At 43.4% G+C, this 24,629-nt stretch overlaps 1 protein-coding gene across 2 annotated transcripts in view; it reads left to right on the top strand.

Moving 5' to 3' along the window:
- Positions 1–24,629, top strand: part of Dock8 (dedicator of cytokinesis 8) — a 203,397-nt gene that overhangs the window by 57,673 nt on the left and 121,095 nt on the right. For both annotated transcript variants that reach the window (XM_052712081.1, XM_052712082.1), the window contains 4 exons: positions 103–278; positions 5,092–5,163; positions 21,055–21,178; positions 22,810–23,022. In XM_052712081.1, the coding sequence (XP_052568041.1) occupies positions 103–278; positions 5,092–5,163; positions 21,055–21,178; positions 22,810–23,022 (585 nt within the window). The remainder of the gene's footprint in view (positions 1–102; positions 279–5,091; positions 5,164–21,054; positions 21,179–22,809; positions 23,023–24,629) is intronic.

Below are 24,629 nucleotides of genomic sequence, written 5' to 3'. Positions count from 1 at the left end.
GGAGGGCAGAGCAGCTATTCACACTGCCTGCGTGCCTGTATGTCTGTGTCCTCCACCAGGCAGCCTGGTGGGAACGGCCCTCTTCTCTCTCTCTCCCTACAGCCTCAGCTTTATGAGCCTGTGGAGCCCGTGGACTTTGAAGGACTCGTGATGACACACTTAAACAGCTTGGACGCGGAGCTGGCCCAGGAGCTGGGGGACCTCACCGACGACGACTTGCATGTGGCGTTCACACCCAAGGAATGTAGGACTTTGCAGCCTTCTCTGCCAGAGGAAGGGTAAATTATTTTCTCAAAATATGAGAGGGGAAGGGTGTTGATTCTGGACCTCTTTTCCTTTCTTATTTCTTGAGATAGGGTCTCGCTTGTGTAGCCTAAGCTGAACTCAAAGTGGCAGTCCTCCTGCCCCTGCCTCCCAAGTGCTAGGATCACAGGTGTGCTGCGGCAGCACACCCAGCTTTGAAGTGCTCTTGAAAAGAAGCAAACTTTGGGGGTGGGGTGGGGGTGGGGGTGGCCTATAGGGCAGTGGTGAAATGCCTGTGGAGCATGTGCAAGGTCTTGGGTTTGATCCCTAGCATTACAAGAAGTTTGTACATTTTTCAATTAGACAAAACATTTCAGGGTCGGAGGACTTGGGTCACATGGTTTTGTGTTTGCTGCACAAGCACGAAGACTTGAGTTCAGATCCCCGGCATCCGCAGGAAAGCAAGGCATGGTGACGTGCCCTAGCAACTCTACTGCTGGAAAAGCAGAGAGTAGCCCTGGGGCTTGCTGGCTAGCCAGTCTAGCTAATTAGTAAGCTCCAGGTTCAGTGAGAGACCCTCCCTCCAAAACTAAAGAGTGATTGAGGAAGACGTCCAGCATCTGCTTATGGCTTCCACACGTACACACAGACTCATCAACACACACACACACACACATGTATTTTTAAAGGAGAAAAATTACTCAATCCACTAAAATACAAAGCACATATAGCATTGCTACCTAGATGTAGACAGTTTGGTTTTTGTTTGTTTGTTTGTTTGTTTGTTTTTTGTTTTGTGGTGCTGAGGACTTAGCCCCGGGCCGTACACATGGTAGGCAGATGTACACAGTTTCTAAATTGGTTTAGCCAAAGGCTTTGGAAAGCCTTGTTGGAACTAAGACACAGTTCAGAGGATGCAGCGGAATGGGATAGGACAGTCCAAAAGGAGCTAAGATTACAGGCCCTGGAATTGGACTGTTGGGTTTCAGCTTAGTGGCCATAGGCTACTTATGTGACCTCAAGAAGCCTCGTGGTCTCTATTGGCAGAGTGTCGGGAGTCTTCATAACAAGTATTGAAATGCCTCTACCGGAAGCATTTTATGGGCCAGTAAGACGGCTCAGCAGGTAAAGAAAGGCACTTGGCTGCCATCCTGACAACTTGAGCTGTATTCCCAGAACTGACTCACTCAAGTTGTCTTCTCTTTGCCACATATATACATGTGCACAGACACACACACACACACACACACACACACACACACACACACACACACTGAATGCAAAAGAGTTTTAAAGGCATTTTATTTGTTTCCATCCAAAGGCCTGGATGGATCTAGTAACCTAAGTTTCCATGCATGCTTATTGAACATCTGTTGTGCCCTGAGAAAAAAAGATGAGGAATAGAAACTCCCTCCCTTTACTGAAGTTTCATAAAGGGGGACACAGCAGAAGCATTGGAGAGTGAATATTCGAGCAACTATTTAGAACTGAGTTGCTGAGCATGGCATCGCAACCATGGCCTCTCATCTGAATGAAACATAAGCAGCCGTAGAGTGAACACCCTGAATCTTTGGAGATTTTGAGTGAACTTTTATTTTCATTAAACCAAAATTAAGATTCAAACATTTTGAGTCTTCTCGTTTCCCCAAAAAGCCCCAGGAAGGAGACTGCAAACACGAAGCCTGCCCTCGTTGCTCTGAGGTACCTTTGGGTCAGATTGTGTTTCCTCACAGTTGAAGGTGACCGGACAGCTGGGAGATGGGAAGTCCCTTTGGTCTCTGCTTGGGTCAGTTTTCCTTCTCATAGCAAGCTAGCCGTGTGTGCGGGTCTATTCTGTGTGGGAAATACTCATTTCCCAAAATGCAAACCTCTGTCATCATTGGACACCTCTCCCGGGTGTCAGGCCATTTTTTCACGGGTGGTTTTAATATTGATAACACATCTTCATCTTTGGTAGAGTCGTGTTCTTTGTGTGAATATTTATGGTTAGTTGCCTTAAAATGTGACCAGATCCATGGAAGAACTGGTATAAAGTCCAGGAAGTTTACAGGAAGGAGAACTTTTTAAACTTTGGTAAAGAAGGCAGGTTTTTCTAGAGCCATTTTGTGAGTGAGATACTGTTTTGTTGCTATGACTTCTAGTGAATGTGTTACCTTTCTGATGACTGTAAGTCCACCTGTCCTATCTCAGCTGTTGCCAAAGTCTTCTGCATAAACAAGGCAGGCAGGGGAGCACATTCTGGTCACCATGAGAGTAAACACTTGTGACTCTAAGAGAACACCCTGTGCCTCACTCAGATCCTGTGTTGAGTAGTGATCTGTGGTAGTCATGGGCCTGGCCCTTGCACGTCCCAGCTCGGCTACTTGGTCTCTGACTCAGATTGATAGCCTTACCACCTCGCTCTTCTGCACAAGAATAACAGCGGTGCCTGGCATGTTGAATCCACGCGTGCCAAGTGCCCGAGTCAGCACCCAGTGCACGGTGAAAGTCACCTGAGTCTAAACTAGCACAGGGTGCTTACTGTGTGCCAGACACTCTTCCAAGCACTTTGCACGTTAGCATCACACCTTCCTCATGGTTCTCTAAAGGAGGTGCTCTTACCGTTGCCACCACTTGCTGGTGAGGAAATTGAGACTCAAAAGGATTGAATGACTGGCATAAGGTTGCAGAGTCAATGAGGAATGGAGCTGGGATTTGGGCAGTGAAAGGCAAGAGGTCTCCTATCTAGCCTTTGCAGAATTCGGTCTTGGGCTGATAGGAAGTCCAAAGGTGAGTGTCACACAAATTGTTAGAAGGTCTTATTAATAAAAAAAACCTGGAGCCAGGTATTGGGGTGAACGCTGAACGATCAGAGAAACAGAACAAGCCACAACCACCTCACCTTGCCAATTCCTCAGCTGATCTGTTTCCTCAGACTGGAAGCCTCCGTGTCCTCATCTGAATGGATCTCAGCTGAACTGTTGCTCAAAAGCCTAAAAGCTTAACCAAGGCTTAGTTCCTCGTCCTCACGCCTTAAATACCTTTCTGCTTCCTGCCATCACTTCCTGAGATTAAAAGCATGAGTCACCATGCCTGGCTGTTTCCAGTGTGGCTTTGAACTCACAGAGATCCAGGCAGATCTCTGCCTCTGGAATGCTAGGATTAAAGGCGTGTGTGCCACCATTTCTGGCCTCTATATTTCTGGCCTCTAGTGGCTGTTCTGTTCTCTGACCCCAGATAAGTTTATTAGGGCACACAATATTTTGGGGAACATAATATCACCACAGGTGAGTACTGTTCTGTTCCCTGTGTTATCCAGTTTCCCTTTACTGTAACTAAAATGAAGAAACATTTATTTTGGCTCATGGTTTTGGAGATTTCAGCTCCTGGCTGGGTGGCTGCATTGCTTTAGCCCTGTAGTGGCAAAGAGTATTATGGTGAGAGATGATAGGAGAAGAGAAGTAATTTGTGACCACTTCATGGCCAGGTGCAAAAGACAGGAAGAGAGCAGTGTCCCACAGTCCCCTTCAAGGGCATGTCCCCAGTGATCAAGACCCTCCAGAAGACCCCACATTCTGAAGAGTTTGCCATTTCTCAATTGTGTCATGCCAGTGACTAATGTGTGGACCTTAGGACATCCAAGATCCATGATAGCATCCCTGTTTTACAAATGCAAAATTAAGACTTGTAGTATAACCTGGAGGGGGGAAAGCCCAGAGGCCTCAACCCCAGACAAAGAACCACAGGCAGCTAAGGAATGTTGAGAGCCAGAGAAATAATCTTCCCCAGGGAAGAGCACACCAATACCAAATGTTTAGCCCTGAAAACATACACATACAAGTAACATTATATGAACTGAGACAGTTATAATTATGAATATATATGTGTGTGTATGTAATATAGATATACACACATTTATAGATGTAACAACAATTAAAGGAAAAGAGCCCAGCTGGGCGGTGGTGGTGCATGCCTTTAATCTCGGCACTCGGGAGGCAGAGGCAGGTGGATCTCTGTGAGTTCGAGGCCAACCTGGTCTACAAAGTTCCAGGACATCCAGGGCTACACAGAGAAACCTTGTCTCAAAAAACAAAGCAAGAAAAAGAAAGAAAGAAAGAAAGAAAGAAAGAAAGAAAGAAAGAAAGAAAGAAAGAAAGAAAGAAAGAAAGAAACAGGCCATGAGTTGAATAAGAACATTGGGAGAGTTTAGAGGGAGGAAAGGGAAAGGGGGAAATGATATAATTCTATTATAATCTCAAAAAATATTTAAATAAACTTTCAGCTTTTAGACCCATTTAGTACTAATGTGTTTCTAATGATACCAAAAGCTTTGCGACTGTCATTATTTCTGATTTCCGGACTGTGAAGCACATGGAGAATATCTCTAATGGCACACTTCTCAGCAGGTATGATAGGAATCCAAAGCCTATGTCTATAAAGTCATCAAAGCCTAAGACAGCTGTTCTTGGCTTTCTAAATGGAAAACACACACGCCCTAACAAAATTACATGAAAGCAAAAAATTTACCTGTTAGAAATAACTATTTGAACTTATTTTTCTTGTTTGATGTTTAATCATAGCTGTTTCTGCCTACTAGTGTCTTAATGCCTTCAGGCATAGATGTAGTTTAGCAATTCTCTATAACAAAGAAACTGACAGAGCTTAAAATGTCAACATATTTGTTTCATCAAAGAACAAATATTGCCTTAGGAATACTTCATACACTTGAAATGAATGGGCAAGAACACCCCTAACATTCATATTGATACAGATTTGAAATAGTGTTTTGTCCCTTAATTATGGCAAGGAATTATTTTATCACTTTTGCTCAGTAATAACCTGTTTTTATCTTATTTTTCACCTAATTAGAGTTGAACTGGATCCTCATGTCAGAGACTGTGTTCAGACCTATACTCGAGAGTGGCTGATTGTGAACCGCAAGTAAGTTTATCCTCTCCTTATATGTAAATGCTAAGTAAATTTTGCATTGTGTTTTCTTGTTTTTCAAATTAAATGACTCATTGGAGGGTTTTTAGGGTTACAGAAATACTGAACAGAAAGCCCTGAGATTACCCATGTGCCCCCTCTCAGAGCATCCCTCATGCTGGGCACACACCAGCCACATCCCCAGTCCTGGTATCATTTTTTGAGCTATGTATTTGATGCGTTTTGACAAATGCATACTGAAATGCTTCTGTCCTCACATTGTCAAACAAAAGGGCTTTGCTGCCCTGGAGATCCTGGTGCTCCACCTGTTTCTGCCCCGACCCTGGTTGATCTGTACCAGTCTCCATAGTCTGTGATCTCACCTTTCTCCGTCCTGTCTCCTTGTGGCTTCATCCTTCGCTTTCTGTTATCACAGAAAAAAAAAATCTTTCATTTTACAGCTACACTACAGTCTGTTCATCTATTCAGTTGGGAAGAAAGTCACATTCTAAACATGAGGAATAGAATTGCCTGTTAGCCAGTCACATCTCTCAGGAGGCTGAGGCAGAAGCATGCTCTGAACCCAAAGGTTCAAAGCCGCCAACTTGAGCAGCATGACAAGACCCTGTCTCACAAAAACGATAAAAAAGGAATGCATCTTTTTGTTTCCTTTTTTTCATTGTAATGAACTCCTAGATAAAAGATAGTGAATTGAAACTTGGCCTCAGATTCAAATATGTTATTAGAATTTGTGACCCTGAGATAAGTTACTTGCTAGTCTTCCCATCAAGAGAGCATTTTTATCTCTGGGTTAATCAAACATTTTGTGACTTTTTTTCTGAGGTTTCTATCCCTGTACTAATGACCTTCACAGCACAGTCTTGTGAGAGACGTTGGAACACAGGAATCCCTGCTGTGTGTGCATGTGCATGTATGTTGTGCAGTAGACTGAGGGCTGTCTACAGGTTGAAGCCTACTCCACTAGATACTCATCAGAAAGCCTCTGAGACATAAGCAGTTCGTAAAAGGTAGCCTCCCCTGTTCCCTACTCTACCAAGAATTACTCTTCTTGGGGATAAATAAGGAAGGACGCTTGGGATTGGGTTTTATCCAGTTCCTCTAAGTGTGCCATGGGATCTGTGCTAATTTTTTTTTAGTAAGGACAGTATTCATACTGTTTCCAATAGCTGAAGAGGAGAAAGAATCACTTATAGAAAGTAATTACAGCAAAGCTACATGTCAGTCTGTCTTCCCTTCTAACAGAAGTGGAAAATGAAGTTGGCCAGTAGGCAAATAAGATTATGCCTTTCTACTAATAAATGAGAGATTTCAGAACAAGTTGTTCTCAAGCTTCAAAATGTTATAATTAGGGGCACTTTTCTGGGTATTTAAAGTTCTAAAAAAAATCCAAGAGGGAACAATAAACAGAGAGGTCCAGTGGACTAAATTTGGTTTTCAGATTTATTTCCTATTTGAAACACTGGACAGTACAGACTTTGGAATGCTTGTTTTCTATCTTCCACAAATTTTATTTGAAAACAAAAAAGACTTTAGAATGCTCATGACAGAGTTTAGAAACTATAGAGAAAGAAAACCAAAATAAATGAATTTCATTCTATGTAGGTAGCCGTACTTGATAGTGATTATATAGGTCTTGAATCAAATTTCTTTGTGTTATATGTTTATAGAAATACTAACTCAGACTCTAGTACTATTTTTTTAGCCTGCATTTTCAATTTTCACAGTAACAGAGGATTTAGTTATTCTTCCAGAACACAGTAACTAATGAGTGTATAATACATATGTATCACAGTTTATCCAATCAGTTTTAATATTTAGACGAATCCTCATTGTTTTGTTTTTATACTTACAATGCAGCAATGTCCTTCTCACTGAAACCCTGTGCACATTTATTATTTATTTCCTGTGGGGAAAAACTATAATTTCTGTGCCTAAGGTATATGTACAAACATAAGACTCAATAATAGATCAAAAATGCATGAATTATATAGCAAGTGTTAGCAATTATAAAGTATCATTTATTAACATTTCCATTTTTGTGAGAGCATTGTCATTTTTGACATTTTATTTGATTATCTGATTGGACTTTTTTCCCCATATATTTGTTGGCCACTGGTCATGTTTTCCTTGCTGCACTACTTAAGAAATTTGTACAACTCTATTAAACTATTTGGTTTTATAAAACTTTAGATAACTTTTTCCCTTTTCATGTTTAGGAGTGGATGTATGTTTGTGTGCTTATGTACACGTGTGTGTGTGTGTGTGTGTGTGTGTGTGTGTGTGTGTGTGTGTGTGTAGTTGTGTATGCATATGCATGTGGAGCCACAAGGTTGATGTTAGGAATCTTCCTTGATTTCTTGTTCACCTTATACATTGAGGCAGGGTTGCTTAATCAACCCCAGAGTTTGCAGATATGGCCAGTTTGCTTAAGGGATCCCCGTCTTCACCATCTGAGGCTTTTGGGTGGGTTCGGGGTGGGGGTCTAAATTCTGATCCTCTTGCCTACACAGCAAATGCTTTGCTCCCCAAGTAATATCCCCAGAACTAGAGCACTTTTATCATTTAATATATTAACCTTCCTACCATATAAATTCCTTCCCCAGTATGTTTTAACATTTAGAATGATTTATGTAATTAAATCCATATTGGTATTTTCCCTAAGATTTTTATTTTTGGTGTCATATTTAAAATCTAATGTTAATGTAACATTAATTTGGATGGCTTTGGGTTAAAATATGGGTCTAGACCTTTAGCTGTTTGACTGGAGTTTCTGTTCCCTCGTGTATCCCATTCCTTTTCCAGAAGCGATGATTATCCATGTGCTTGCTTATCTCTTAGGAAACAGCATCTGTTTATATTATGCCAAGCGTACTGGGGATGGAGGTTACCATTGGCTCCTTCTCAGCACACTCATGTCATGGACCAGTTCCCTTCCCCAAAACAAGCTAGTTGGCAGAGGAAAGCCTCCAACTCCAAAACCCATTGATAGTTCCTGACAATCTTTGACTAGTGTCAGACAGAAGGGCATGTTTTCCTAACCCTGTGCTTGGTTCTCTGGTAAAATGAATCTGAAATGCTGAGAATAAAAATTATAATCTCAATACACACTTCTCCCAAAAATCATCTAGTGCCTGTGTATGCCCAGAATACTTTATTCATGCAGAAAATCCAGGCACCCTTTATCACCCAACACCCAACATTTTGTGTGTGTGTGTGTACACCATCAAAATACATATCCATACAATTGTATACACAATGATCATATCCTTTCCCTATCCCCTGGACACCTCCCCACACAACAAATCCCTCTCCAACTTCCATGTCTCTGTCTCTTTCTCTCTCTGTCTCTCTCTGTCTCTGTCTCTCTCTCTGTCTCTCTCTCTCTCTCTCTCTCTCTCTCTCTCTCTCTCTTTAATTTACTTCACTTTATTTTGTGTGCATTGGTGTGAAGGTGTCAGATCCTCTGGAACTAGAGTTGCAGACAGTTGTGAGCTGCCATGTGGGTGCTGGGAATTGAACCCGGGTCCTCTGGAAGAGCTGTCAGTGCTCTTAACTGCTAAGCCATCTCTCCAGGCCCCCCCCCCATTACCACTGGATCCAGTTAGTGCTGATAGCATTCACATGGGTTTGGGGCAATCAGCCAGAGATGGGCACTGTACCAACCACAACATCCCCTAAAGAAAATGATTCCCCCTTTCCCAGGAACCATCAACTACCTATAGCTCCTTAGCTAAGGGTGGGGCTGCATGAGCCCCTCCCTATCCAAAGCACAGAGAGATGGCCCAACAGTTAAGAGTACTTGCTTCTCTTCTAGAGGACCTGAGTTCGGTTCCCAGCACCCATGTTGGACATCTCACAGCCACTGTAACTTAAGCTTCAGGGGACTCAGGGTCTCCTTCTGGCCTCTGAAGGCATTCATATAGACAGAGAGATAGAGATAGATAGATAGAGAGAGAGAGAGAGAGAGAGAGAGAGAGAGAGAGAGAGAGAGAGAAAATAATAAAATATTTTATAATATAATTACAGTTTTTCTCCCTTCCATCTCTTCCCTCTACACCCTCCAAATTCCCAGTCTTGCTCTCTTTCATATATATGTATATGAAAACATAACCAGTTGGTATGTTCTGCTCTCAGCTTTCCTTAGTTGCCTGTGGCTCTTTGTGTGGGGTTGAGGCCTCATGGGTCTCCCCCCACCCCACCCCACCCCATCCACTGTGGCATGTCCGATGTCATTTTCAACTCATGTTTAGGCCGTCAGGTGGGTGAGACTTTATGGGAGCAGCTTCTGACATTATTAAGAGACACAATTTTATAGCAAATTCCCTCATCCTTTGGCTTTTACAATCTTTTCACTACCTCTTTTGAAATGTCCCCTGAGCCTTGGGTGTGGGAGTTCTTTTGTAGAGGTATCTATTGGAACTGGGCTTTACAACTCAACATTTTGATTGGTTGTGGTTTGTCTCCATAGTCTCCGTGGTCTCCATCTGTCGTCCTCATACCTCATCAATGTCTATCTTTTTGTATGTTACAAGCATACATTATATTTTTCAATAATATCTTGGAGATCTTCTTGTTTCAGAGAACTTTTTTTAAAGACTACCTTGATTTCCTCAGAGGAAAGGATATGATGGATATATAATTGTCTTCCCTTTTCATAATGATAAATCATACTACAACACCTGATCTACACATGATTGTGGCTATTTTTGAAGGTAGAAATGAGACCCTTGTATCTAATATATTCTGATTAGTTCTACCAAATTGTTCTCCAGAAAAGCTGTGATAATTTACTCCATGACCAGCTTAGCATGGAACTACCACTTTTATCTACTTCCTTGCTGGCATTGTATATTATTAATAAAAAGTTAAATTTCTCCAGTTTTGTTTTATTGTTATTTTAAACTGTGGGCTGTTATTACCTATTTTCTGAATGCTGATTCATATGTTTGGATTTTATTCCCTTAGTCTAAAAGCCCAAATATATATATATATATATAATATGTATATATACATATACCCGCAGTGTACATCATGAAATCCTATCTCTAGGGATTTGACTAAGTGAAATGAAAACCTATGTTTACATAAAGGTCTCTATGCAAATACTTATAGCATTTTTATTTGTAGGTGCCAACATTACAAATAACACTGAATGTATTCAATAGTGTAATAAGAAAACAAACTCTGGTAACTTCATACAATGGGCTACTTACTCAGCGATACAATGGAACTTTTAAGCTACTGCTCTTGCAATACCAGGATGTTGCCAGATTCATTGTACTAAGTAAAATAAGCCAGCCAGTACATAATTGCATGATCCCGTTTATATGACATTCAAGAAAAAGTAGAGTTGTGAAGACAGACATGGGGCCAGTGGCTTCCAGAGTCTGGTGTTGGAGAAAGGAGCTGACTACAGAGGGCGCGGGAGAATTTGGAGAGTTTGTAGAACTAACCAGTGTCCTAACTGGAGTAGTGTTTACATAGCTGCGTTCATTTGTTAAAACTTAGAACTGTACTCCTAAAAGGGTGGATTATAACAGTCTTAGTCACTTTTCTGTTGATGTGACAAAACATCATGACTTTAAAAAAGAAAATGTTTAGGACTGGAGAGATGGCTCAGAGGTTAAGAGCACTGACTGCTCTTCCAGAGGTCCTGAGTTCAATTCCCAGCAACCACATGGTGGCTCACAACCATTCATAATGAGATTTGGCGCCCTCTTCTGGCCTGCAGGCATACATGCAGACAGAACACTGTATACATAATAAATAAATAAATCTTAAAAAAAATAGTTTAAAAAAAAAAAGAAAATGTTTAGCTGGGTTTGCTGTTTCAGGGGGTAGAGTCCATGATGGTGGAGCTAAAGCTTGACAGCAGAGCAGCTGAGAGCTCACAGCTTGGTCCCCAAGCAGGTGGCAGAGAGAGAACACTAGGAATGGCCAAGTCTTTTGAAACCTCAGAGCCTTCCCTCAACCCCCCGGTGACACACCTTCTCCAACAAGACCACACCTCCTAATCCTCCCCAAACTGTTCCACCAACTGGGGATCAAGTGTCCAAACACATGAGCTTATGGGAGACCATTCTCATTCCAACCACCACAGTAATTGAGTATCACAAGTGATGGGTAGAAATATAAAATAGAGGAGGTCTCTTTTTCTTTCCCCTGTGGTTGATTATGCTATTTTCTAGAATGGAACAGGACTGAGCTTACTTTTCATTGCTGTGATTCAAACACTGACCAAAAATCAACTTGGGGAGAAAGGATTCATTTGGCTTACATGTCCCTATCACAGTCATCACCGAGAGAAGTTAGGGCAGGAACTGAAGCAGAGACCATGGAGGATTGCGGCTGTGATCAAAAGAAACAGCTCTTACCTCACAGGAATAAAAGACATGGTTTATTCTGGAACAAATATGAGTGATCTTGGCCAGGGAACGTACATTTAGATCCCACCAAATATAATGTTCCAGTGTGGAAGCGGTTTTGTGGAGTTTTATAGTAACAGAACAAAGAGTTATAAGCCAAGGTGTTTTAAAAATACATTGGTGGACGCATCAGAGTGGTGAGTTACATCAAGATGGGGGGCGGGGGTTTCTCCTACACGTCTCAGATGCTGTCTGATGACATTCTTGGCTTTTGGGTTGATGGAAGCTGGTGATCTGCTAAGTTAAATTCCAAAACGTTTTTATTTATTAGTCACAGGATGTTAGTTCCTACACAGAGGTCAGCTAGGAAGGGCAAGTAGGGGGCTAAAGCTAGCCCAAGGAAAAGTATAATTGGACTGTGGACTTGCAACATTCCAACCTCTTTACATCATTATATTCTATCAGTCAATCAGTCTTGGCAGACACAGCTTCTTTCCACGAGTTCTAGTTCACACTGCTTTCTGGCTTGCTCCCCCTGGCTTGCCAAGCTTGCTTTCTTATACCACTCTGGACTGCCTACCCGAGGGTGGCACCACCCATTGTGGGCTGGGCCAACCCACGTTAATCATTAATCCAGAAATGCCCCGAAGACTTATCTATAGGCCATCTGATGGAGGCAGTTCCTCAATTAAGGCTCTCTTTGTATATGATTCCAGGTTGTATCATATTGACAAGACAAAACAGCAATGACAAAAATAACCGGCACAAGGACTCCATAGATTCAAATCCCAGCTCTGCTGCTCAGCAGTCCAGTTACCCAAGGCAAATTAATTATTTCCTTGATGCTTTGTTGCCTCTCAGGGGAGGCGGTGATTAGAATAGCACTCTGAGTATAGGGGCCAGAGCTGTGCCTTGGTGCTGTGGTGCTTACCAGTCATGCGCAAGGCCTTGACACCAATCCCTGGTACTGGAAAGAAAGAAGGAAGGAGCAGGAGAGAGAACCTAATACTTCCCTTGTGAGTTTCTGTCAGTGAGTTAGCACATTAAAGCAGCAATCAGAAGGTTTTTATCACAAGCTAATTACTATTGACTATTATTCAGATTATTAATAGTATACAGTGTGGCTGAATTGTTCTTACCCAATTGACAAGTAACTTAAATTAGACCAATTACTAATGTTGTATAAAGATTTTAAAAAACAGGACAACGCAATATTATAAAAGATTTACTGAAATTTGATGATTCAGGTTATATTTCATACCACAGACATTGTAATTTATATATTCATAGGATAGGGATAAGATTTGGAAATTGTAAGACTTTTAGGGCTTATATTATAGTTATAATTTATAGGACTTATAGTTATAATTTAACATATAAGAACTGTTCCTTCTGGCTGGGCCTCATGGCACATGCCTATAACTCTAGCACTAGGGAGACCGTGGCAGGAAGATTGTGAGTTCCAGGCCACCTTGGGCTACGTAGTGACTTAATACATATGTATTAAAAACACACATATAAGGACTGAAGAGAAAGCACAGTGGTTAAGAAGAGCACTTGATTGCACTTGCAGAAGGTTCCATTCCCAGCACCCGGATGATGGCTCATCGTCATCTGTAACTCTTGTTTCAGAGGATCGGATGCCCTCTTCTGGCCCCTGCAGGCACCAGGCACACACATAGTGCACAGACATAACACAAGCAAAAGCACCCATGCCCATAAAATAAAAGCTTCAAAAAAGTGTGTATATATATATATATATATATATATATATATATATATATATATACATACACCCATGTTTTACTATGGTAAGTGAAATGGGATTTTAAACATCTCATTACTATAGTAATAATTGAGTAAGCATTAACTATTGTTTATGATATTTATAAAAAATGAAATATCATGATAGACACTTCAATTAGCGTGTCAAGGGAATAACCCTTCAACTCTACACCATTTATTTTACTGCACTTTGGGGACGGGTGGCAGCCTGCTTTCTCCAGAGGTGTGATCCTTAACAAAGCCACTTTGCCTTCCATGGACATGTCTTTGTCATCCAAAACCATGCAGTCAGGCACTGATTTAGTTAGCGCCTTTATTCCTCAATTATCTCCGGGCTGCTATTACATTTCTCTGTAATATCTAGAGATCGACTTTTTATGCCCTTGTTCTCAGTGATAATGGCTTTGAATTCCACTTAATGGACAGAGGTGTGGGGTAATGGCCACTCGCATTCCCTCCCACTGCCATTCAAGTTCTGTCATTGACATGCTTAAATCAGATAAATAGTGCCACTGTGAAAGACAAAGGAGAGTCGACTCATTTCCATCACTGAGTAGGAAAAGGTTGAATTATGTAAAAGACATCACCTCCTTTTGGAGAAATATATTCCCATTTTTCTGGTTTTTATGTGCACATGTGTGTGTCTGTACGCGTATAGAAGTCAGTCTGAGTAGCTTGCAGGAGGCAGCCCTTTCCTTCCACCTTGGGTCCTGAACATTGAACTGGGGTGATCAGGATTAGCAGCAAGCTCATTTACCTGCTGATCTACCTCACAAGCCCAGAAAAAAATCTTCTCTTAAAGTATTTGACTGTGATTCTTAGCCTGGAAGATCCCTTGACTAGATCTCTTCCCGTGTTTCATGTCTACAGTGCCAAGTTTATCTAACACTTTTTTTAGTCTTTTTTTGTTGTATGTGTTTTGAAAATAGGCACAGACTTGATGTTTCGTGGGGGGCTGTGTTCATTTCTTATCGAATTCTCACAATACTGTCATAATTTTGTGTGGATTTGTGTTCGATAGCATCCTTTTGGGGATGGTGAGATCTGAAGCCCTGTTTTCCCTGTCATTTTCTCTAAATGAAGCTGGGGGTGATTAACTTCAGAATGTTTTCCAGGTCTTGGTGATGAGTCAAACTCTCCAGTGATTAAACATGTTTACGTGCTATTTATTTTTGGTGTATTATCCACAGCGACAGTGAAACATTTCATGAGTGTTATGGGCAGCATCATAAAAGTCCCTGGACTTTGTCTTTCGTCCTGAGTGATTAAGGTGATTCTGCCGGAAGGTCATGCTCAAGGAGAGCGGGGATATCAAGGCATGGGGTATCACCTGTTTTATTGCTCCGTTTTTACTCCCAGTGAACTGGTAAACAATTAAAAATTGAACACCTCAGTGCCTATAATTCAGTTACTCCCAAAACACCATAAAAACGTCTCCCCGATCAATAAGTGCTTATTATGACACACATTTGTTGTGCTGCCTGTCAAGGTGCTCCGCTTTCTTAAAGCATGGAGAGCAAGCCAGGCTCATCAGCCTACATGGCAACAAGCAGTAACCTGGCTGTGAACATCATCACGGCCTGCTCCAGACCTGCTCTGTGGAGGCCCTAGTCAAAGGCTTCTGCCAAGCCTTTGCCGGTGTGGCGAGAAGCGGTCACCTCCTTCTGTGAGTTTTTAAAACATCTTGTTGACGTTTCTCCTGAAGCTTTTTTTTTTTTAAGGTTTATTTATTTATTATGTATACAGAAGAGGGTGCCAGATCTCATTGCAGATGGTTGTGAGCCACCATGTGGTTGCTGGGAATTGAACTCGGGACCTCTGGAAGAGCATTCAGTGCTCTTAACCTCTGAGCCATCTCTCCAGCCCTCTCCTGAAGCTTCTGTCACACTGTTCAGGGAATCCTAGTGACCTGTCTCAAGTGTCTTCGCTGTTAACTGTGCCGTCTTTTTCAGGAGCCTGACTTCCCTGAGGGCAGGTACAACTCTCAGCTGTAATTCTTAGGAATTATCCTTGGTATCTTATTCTCAGGAGAATTAAAGTTATAAACATTTGTTGAATGAGAGGATGAATTAAACTTAACAAGCAAATCCCCATCTCATAGTTTAGACCATGGCGTTAGCAGCACACCAAGGAAGGGGACTTCAGAGAGCCCTGAAGACGAAGGATGGTACAAGTTTAATCAGGACAGTAGCCTCTCAATCAGAGCTTTGTAGCATCCTATAATGTGGAGTACTAAAATGGGCTCTTTCCAGAGCTCTGTCCTTGTTTCTGATCGCTAAATACATCATTTCCCCTACAAAACAGTTCCCTTACAGAACAGTAGTTCTGCAGAAATGGGGATATTAGAAGACTTTAAATTCTATATATTCATGAAGTAAGTGTCTGGACTTACAGTGCATTCATTGACATTGCATGGGACAGTATTGTCACTGATGCTAATGATAACAGCTGGCATGTGACTATCTTTGTTGCTACCCTAGAAGCAGAACCTGGGGCAGGGATGCAGATGCATGTAGTTTTTAAGGGTGAGTCTTTAGGAAAAACCTGGAGAGGAGCCTACTGAGGATAGGGTCTCAGGTCATAGTTAGCCTTGGGCTGCAACAGTCTTGTGGAGAGAAAAGCCAAACTGTAAAATTGTCTGAAGTGTGGGACTGTTGTGTTCTGATACCAATCTTTATAGCTGTCATGGAGCCAAAGAGATAGGTTGGCATGGGGGACAGGAAAGATGAGCTGACAGTTCCTATGCTCACACAGCTGGAGAATTGGTGCATGGGTTGGTAAAGGGAACCCGATTGAAGCCCAGTCATTTTTACTACGGTGCCACGTGCCTGGCATCTTGCTTTCCTTTTATTTGCAGACAACCTCAAATGTATAGAAAAATTGTAAATATAAACAAAGACCTCTTCCTAACCATTGACCATGTGAGACCAAGTCCCTGACCTGCTTTTCCCATCACCCCCCCCACACATTAGTGCATAATTGCTACAAACAAGGTCATTTTCCATTTAGTTGTCATATGACCCCCACATTCTGAAAATTAATATTTCATTACCACACAGTCCTCAGATTTCAGTTTTCATCAAATGGCTGAAGAATGGTCTTTGGAGAGAACAAAAGAATGTTCTTTGGAGAGCAGAAGAATCCAGTTCCAAATTGCACTTAGCTGTCATACGTCCTTCGTCTTAATCATGCTGGAGGACCTTCTTAGCGTGTATTCTTACTTCCCTGCCTTTTAAGATTATGGGCCAGCTATTTTCTAGAATGTTCCCCTCTTTGGGTTTGTGATGATAGCCCATTCCTCATCATTCTTTTTCTATCAATATGGAGCTCTAATTTCCTCTTTTGTTGAGTGAGTTAATTCGTGTCTGTTGTTTATTTTGATGTCCAAATGCTCTTCAGTTTGACGGTCTCAGTCTCTCTGACTGGCACGTATGTCTTCTTTAGATGGCCCCAGCAGTCGTGGAAGACATCCTTGCGCTCTGACCCACAGTGTTCCAGGAACTCGTAGATTGTTCCTTCCTCCCCCAGAATTAGTCATGGCTCTCAGATGTCACTGCGCTTTAGTGGACAGTAGTGCTCCGCAGCCAAGCCATGTGTGAAGCGTGCTCATTTTTGCTAAGGCATTGCTCCTCTAGGCCTTTCACTGAAGAGAGTGAAAACCATGAGTTCTTGCTGACATGTACACCCAGCTTCATGGTGTCTGCTCTAGTGGTCTCCTTTTGGCATTGTAACTCCTTTCTCTGGAGAAATGTAGCTCCAGGTTTCTACTAAGTTGTTTGATTCTCCTGTATGTACTGTTGCCCACATTCTCCTCTACCCCAGTATCCCTCCTCCTCCTCCTCTTCCGGTCCTGACAACAGGCACACCATTCCTGCCTGGATGAGCCTTTCTTACCTTTCACTGACACAGTACCAGGATGTTCCTCCACAGGATGGAGCCTTGTCACCAAGCCCGAGTCTGACACCTTGTATCAGGTGTCCCTTCTAATAAATGCTCCTTCATTAGGCTCCGGCTTGGTGGTGATCACGTGCCAGGCTGCCCATGCTCTGACATCTTACACCATTTGCGTTCAGATTCACCACACCTGGGGAAAATGTGGCTCAGAGACATGAGGCCACCTGCCCAGATCTGTCTCTCTTGACTAGTTCATAAGGAGCCAGCATCTGAACTCAGGCCCTTCCCACTCAAGAGCCAGAGTCTGCCTGCTGCACATTCTGGCCTCTAGAAAGAATGCTTTCATGAAGTCTTTGGTCTTTGGGTGTTCCTGAGTGGGTAAGAAGGGGTTTAAGACAAAGCCTGGGGTTCTCCTGGGAAGCTGCAGGCTGTATTCATTTTGTGCCGACAGTTGTTCTCCCAGTCTGTCTGCTTTCCCATCTTTCTCCGGTCTGCACACAGGCTCACTGGGACCTGGGCTTTGTTTAAGTCAGTTGCCAGGGTGGGGCGAGTAGGCTGGGCTGCCTGTAGCCAGAGGCACTGAGCCGGCTGTCTTAGTACCTCCTCAGTGGTGGCTTCTTCCATGCGGGCACTTCTGGAATGAGTCACCTCTCATGCTTGCCAGCCTCGGCCTCTCCTCAGCCTCTCCTCAGCCAGCACTGCTACCCTTTCTTCCAAGGGGAGCACTGGGACTTTCTGAGCTTTTAAGATGGGGGAGTGGATGCTTAGGGGTGTGAGGAAGGGGAGAAAAGTTTCCTCTGACTCCAACATGGGCACACTAGTCTTACCGCTTTCCATAGCAAAAGTCACAAAGGCCGACAGCAATATCAGGCTAAAGTGTGTGTGTTAGGAAATGAACGTCAGCATCAACCTCTGATTGATTGATTTGCCAATGCTTTGGGATCCTTGTAGAGAACTCCACAAGACAGTCTAGCAAAATGGAAGGGGTGGGTGCATCTATTAGCATAAAACAGAAAAAAAGATGTGCATTCTGTGCCCCCAAAAGGGTCTTTAGAAGAGCAAATTTTATTTTGTTTGCTATAGTATGTGGACTTTTATCATCAAATCAAAAATTCAATTCAGGAAAGACACCTTTGAATTTACCCATGTCCATCCCTCACCCTGTGAAGAAACAGGCAGAGACATGACCTGAAGATGATGATGAAGGCAGGCACATGTCTGTACTTGTGTGTCGTGTTCTTGTGTGTGCACTCACTGTGTGTGCTTGTGTGTTTGTAAGTCAACACTCTTAGAAACAGGTGTAATGTATGAGACAGGGGTGGAAAAGGTAGGGAAGGGGGGGAGGGAGGCATGCTAACGTGGGTATAGTCCTAGTTGCTAAGTTGAATTTTTTTTCCCTATAGCCCGTTTCCCTTGAAAAGGAGGTTGTGCCGGGCGGTGGTGGCACACGCCTTTAATCCCAGCACTCGGGAGGCAGAGCCAGGCGGATCTCTGTGAGTTCGAGGCCAGCCTGGTCTACAGAGCGAGATCCAGGAGAGGCGCAAAGCTACACAGAGAAACCCTGTCTCGAAAAACCAAAAAAAAAAAAAAAAAAAAAAAGAAAGAAAAAAGAAAAGGAGGTTGTAACTATTTTCTTCTGAATCAGTTCTCTTTGGGGCGGACAGTTCTACAAAAGTAACTGCAGGTTCCATTGTGGGGCTTAGAGCTGCTTCTGAGGGGCTGGTGTTAGGGTTTAGTCTTGTTTTCCTGTTCACATAGGGCTTTCCAGAGCTAATAACCACAGGGCCAGTGTGATCTCATTGGGATCCAATTACAAAACAGTGCTTCTTACTTGCCTGTCTTTGCTACTACTTTTAAACCATCCACAGTGTAGACACGTGGGTGAGGCCATGGACTAGATCACCCACAGCTCTTTTCATTCACTTATGTATTTGTGAATGTGGGTATTTGTGTCCACAGAGATGAGAAGACAACTTCCTGGGCTTGTGCCTCTCAAGCCATAAGCCCTGGTGGCAAGCAGCAACCATCGAGCCATCTTGCTGCTCCCCTGCCCCAGCTTTTTTTTTTTTCCTTTATGCACGAAGAAGGCCTGCCATCCCCCTCCATGTGGCTCCCTAGAGTTCTAAGATTGAGAATAACTTTCAAGAAGTTGGCAGACTTAGGAAATCCCACACCAGGTCTTCTCCCAAAGAACTCTGTTAAAAGAAAGTAAATTTTGTAAAATAATGTTGTTCAGGTATAATCCACTCTTCATTTGCAACCTCAGAGCAACTAGAACCAAAAGAATTCTCTGAAATACTTAAAATAGTTATTATATCCAAGCAACTGTTTAAAACATTCCCGGGAATACTTTTGTCATTGATGTCTTTGAACAATATGATATGTATTTTTAATTTTTGTTTGTTTTCAGCTGCTTAGGAACTTCAAATCAGAAATCATCATAGACACGTTTCTTGATTTTTTTTTCTAAGAATTTATTCTTATGGACATTTCCTTCTTTTTTAGTTCCTAATTCAGACCGTTTTTCCCCTTGCCTTATTACTGTAGATTGGGCTGGGCACACAGATGGCCAGGGGACCCTGAAGCTGGCCAGTCACAGTAAGCCAGGCTCGCAATAGTTGCCAGGCTGGCTGCTCTTGCAGAGAGCTTTCTGGGATGTGTGTCTCCGTTTCTCAAAACAAATTGTTTGTCTTCTGAGCACAGTAAAATCTAGAGACATCCTGTCCTCCCTACCAAAGGCACTGGGGCGTCTCCTGCTTCCTTCATACAAAGCACTAACATGCCTTTGGTACCTGCTGTGTGTGCCACTCTCTTCCTCCAGTGCCCTCCCTCTCCCAAAGTTATGAGCTGTGTTTGACTCCTTGCTGGCCTTCCTACAGTTCTGGCTTTACCTCTTGGTCATTTGACCTGCCTAATAAATTCTCACCTCACTTGCTTGTCCCATTACCAACTTGTGCGGTCTTGACAATAACTGCAGAAAGCCCACCAATTAAGTGTGTATACACTTTGTAGCATGTTTTCCAAGAAGCCTCTCAGTCATTTAAAAAAAACAAGGAATATACACATTGGTTTCTACGGTTATGAAATATCAACTTAGGGTTTTCGTGTTTCCCATCATGGTCTGTCTTCTCCAGTGATAGCCCTGGTGATTCTAATTTAGACCTCTTTCATAGTGTGTGTGTGTGTGTGTGTGTGTGTGTGTGTGTGTGTGTGTGTGTGTGTGTGTGTGTGTGTGTGTATGAAAGAGACAGAGAGTCAGAGACGGAGAGCACTCAGCCATTGACCCTGACCTATGTTCCCATCCCTTTGACAGAGCTGAAATGAAGTTCCCAGAGTGGGGCTATGAATGTTAGCAAAGAATGTTGGTCCGTACATCATTTTTGTATATTTTTTCCTTAGCCATGTCCTGCTTTTCTTACTCATGATTAAGAACATTGATGTGGAGATGAAATGACTTCCTCTATTTTTATCTTCAAACAGTCTCTATTTGCTGCTTCTACACATTGCTAGATTTATTTCAGCCTTTTATACTGTGGTCACAGTTTAGCTTCAGCTTGGAGCCAAGTGCCCCCCAGCTGAAATGACCACACCTCTCCAGTGGCATTTTCCCAGGCCATTCCTGCCTTTCATAATGGGCCAGCCAGGAGGCAAGTTTGGAGGTCACGACAGCAGAGCCTTGTGTGAGGCTGGGTGCATAATTAGATGGAGGCATCAGAGATGTCCTCTGCTGAAGGCTCCTCTATGACTGTCTGCCATTATTTTTAATCTAATGCTTCTTCCTCTTTCTCCCTCCCTCCTGCTCCTCATCTCCCTCCCAAACAAATCATCTCAACAATGAAAGAAACCAAGGAAGTTCCGAGTTTTGCAGCTTTAAAAAGACCGGATCACGGAGAGATTTTCACAAGACGCTTCAGAAACAGACGTTTGAGTCAGAAACTTTGGAGTGCAGTGAACCAGCCACTCAGGTATTTCCTATCAACAAACATGGTTGCCAGGTGACAGGGTGGTTCTGCCCAAGGCATGCTGTCAATTTTTAAAAAACTAGAATAAATGTAAGACTCGTAGAGCATTCAAGGAGCAGGAACTCTACTGTCCGAGTCAGTGGCCATTTGCCTCAAATGGTTTGTAGCTGCGGAAATCAGTATTCAAATAGAAACCCCAAAGCACAGTGATTGAGATGGAAAAAGTGAAGGGCCTGGAGTTGGGGGAGACCTACAGTGGCCCCTCCCTGTGAGAGCCAGGGTGATTCAACGCCTTCATTGTCGGATTGCCCAACCTTTCTTACTGGTCCCCTCACATCACCTCCCTGTCCCCAGGCCCTATCATTAACTTTTCTGGGTTATGGTTTTCTTCCCTGGAAACCAAGGATGGCACTAAGCATCTCATGGGGTTATGTGAGGAGTGAGTGAGTCAGAATGGGTAAAGACTTTAAGCAATGCCAGCTTCACTTATGCCAGCAATGCCAGTACCCAATAAATGCTGGCTACTATTATTGCTGTTGCCATTATTTTCATAAAATGGTTACTTTATGATTCGATGCTGTATATACCTGTGTCCACAGAAGCATTACTCCCAGTAGCCTAAAGATGGAAGCAGTCCAGGTATCCACTGTGGAAGAGTGGAGCATCAAATGTGGTTGCCTGGCAACTGGAGGGGAATGGGTATAGTTTCAGTTTTGCAAGATGAAAAGAATCATGAAGATGGACAATGAGCATAGTTGTACTAAAGTATGAATGTACTTAACTCTACCAAAAGATGGCTGAGAGGGTATGTTTTATGCTAAATGTATTTTCCAGCAGAAATGTAGAGGAACTAGCAATGATCCAAACATGTTTTTTTTGTTTTTTGTTTTTTTAAATGTTGGTGTGCTAGTCCGTCGGGCTCACGTTATGGGTGAGAATACAAACAGGTGAATGAGTCCCCCTGCAGCTGTAAACTTTTGCTTGAATAGCCAATGCAGTTTTGCTTTGTTGGTGCTTGCTCCCGGAACCATTACTAAAGTCCTGTGGTTACTTGCATGAGGCACCCAGCCTCACACAGGCCCTGCTGTAGTGACTAATTATACCCCAACCCCACCTATCTTTATTTGTAAGCTTAACACTCTGCTTTAGAGTGGACATGCGTTTTTTGAAGGCTCCTTAGAGTTCATTTTATTTTCTAACCTCAAAACCCAAGCTCTGGGGTTGATTAGGAAAAGGTCTCTCTGTTTGCAGTCCAGGCTCCTTGTGCTATACCTTGTCCCAACTCTGTTTTGCTCCAGGCTGAGATGTGAGTGTGCTTCCTAAGAGACTCGGCTTCAGCCAACAACTAATAGGAACACAGTGTCATTTCAAATCCTTGTTCAGGACTGGCTTGTCCAACTGATGCTTAATGACATGCTTCCAGGGAAAGAGCCTCTCACTTCAGGATAGTCCCACCAGGAAGCCAAGACCAGTTGTGTCAAGTCCTTAGTTTGTTAAAAGCAAAACAAACAAAAAAAACTCTTTGAGCCCTGAGATTCTAGAGACCTCAGCTGGAGCAGTCTTGAATCCTTCCCGAGCCTAGTTCTCATTTGTGCCCCTTGACCCTCACCAAGGTCAATTGTTTTCTCTAACAGACGGGACCCCGTCGCTTAAACGTGCTGTGTGATGTGTCTGGGAAGGGCCCCCTCACCACTTGTGACTTCGACCTCCGCAGCCTGCAGCCTGATGAGCGGCTGGAGAACCTGCTGCAGCTTGTGAGTGCCGAGGACTTTGAGAAGGAGAAAGAGGAGGCGCGCAAGACCAATCGGCAGGCCGAGATCTTTGCCCTGTACCCATCCGTGGACGAGGTGGGTGCCGGTTTCCCTACCTATGGGAGAACATCAGCGACAACAGAAACTGGAAGTATTTTTCAGCTCTCTGCACTGCAGAGCCTTTTACTGCCCATCATACTGATGGGGTGCTCATAACAACAACTAGAATTTTCATAGCGCTTTAATCCTCTAAACATTTCAAGGGTCTGTATACAGAGTCTCGCGCAGAGCCACCCATCCAGTTAACCTGGGGATGTGTTTCACAACTCATCCATCAGAAACACATATTGCTTAAAGCTTGGTGTTAAGATCCCCCCTCCACCAGGGGCCCCGATGAGCACGTGGAAACACCTGCTTTGAGCATACTCTGGGCAGAGATAATCACAGCCATGCTCTCAGTGTGTGAAGCTTTAGAACCCCCTTTTCCCACCTCTTTATTCACTGAAGTTGGCCCAGAGCAATTTAGGCGTTGCCTGTAGTCACTTGCCGGAGCACCTTGGATGGCAGGAGAGGGGGCCATCGTTGGAGCCTTACGTGCTTTGGCTCCTTGTTTTGTAGGATGTTTTCAGCCTTTACCTTTGCTTGCCGGGTTCCCTACACTTCCAGGGCTTGCCAGGACAGACAGCTGCTCTGTCTCTGCTGCTCTGCAAGTTTTATAGAAAGTTCTGTTGCCAGAACCAAGACCTGGGGGCTGGCGAGATGGTTCAGTGGACAAAGGCCCGGAGACCCAAGTTCACATAAAAGTGTTAGGGGAGAACTGACTCCACAAAGTTGTCCTCTGACCTCTACCTACCCAATGTGGCACACACATGCCCAGGTGTACACATACAAACATGCACACACACAAAAATAATGACAATGAGTAAGATCTGGGGAGATTTTGCATAAAAGGTCATGCACCTGTCTGTGGATGTAAATCTTTGAGATTTGGTCCCCAGACCCAGCAAGACATCAGAAGGCCTGACCTGCCCTGTGCAGCTGCTTTTCCTGTGACCCAGCCCCCTTTGACTCACTTCCCACTGGTCTAGGAGGGCGACAACAGGAAGGAGATGCAGCAGCAAGTCCACTGTGGCAGTGTCATACAGTGACCGGCTCATCATCCAGCCTACCCTTAGGAGGACGTAACAGGGAAGTGTCCCTCAAGCCCTTAGAATGCCTTTCTTAGAGTCGCATTTCTGATTCCCCCAGCAGCTTACATTTAGCCCCCAGGTGCTCCTCTCTTGTCTTTGTTTGCCAATAATCTTTCTTTCTTTCTTCTTTTTTTTTTTTTTTTTGGTTTTTCGAGACAGGGTTTCTCTGTGTAGTTTTGGTGCCCGTCCTGGATCTCACTCTATAGACCAGGCAGGCCTCCAAACTCACAGAGATCCGCCTGGCTCTGCCTCCCAAGTGCTGGGATTAAAGGTGTGCACCACCCCCGCCTGGCATAATCTTGCTTTCTTATCTACTTATCTTAGTTGCAGTTTTGTCTGAAGCCTCAAATCCTCTGAAGCATATTAAAAGTTAATGTCTTGGGACCAGAAAGATGGAGCAGTGGACAATGGTGTGTGTCACCAAGACAGATGACTGGAGTTTGATCCCCAGAACCCACAGGCTGGAGTGAGGGAACCAGCTCCAGAAGGTTCTCTGACTCCACCCACTCCTGC

The sequence above is a fragment of the Peromyscus californicus genome, unplaced genomic scaffold (assembly GCF_007827085.1).
Source record: "Peromyscus californicus insignis strain IS unplaced genomic scaffold, ASM782708v3 Scaffold_4__1_contigs__length_199733344, whole genome shotgun sequence".
Taxonomy (NCBI): Eukaryota; Metazoa; Chordata; class Mammalia; order Rodentia; family Cricetidae; genus Peromyscus; species Peromyscus californicus.
The sequence above is the reverse complement of the archived record's forward strand: the minus strand, read 5'-3'. Positions and strand labels throughout refer to the sequence as shown.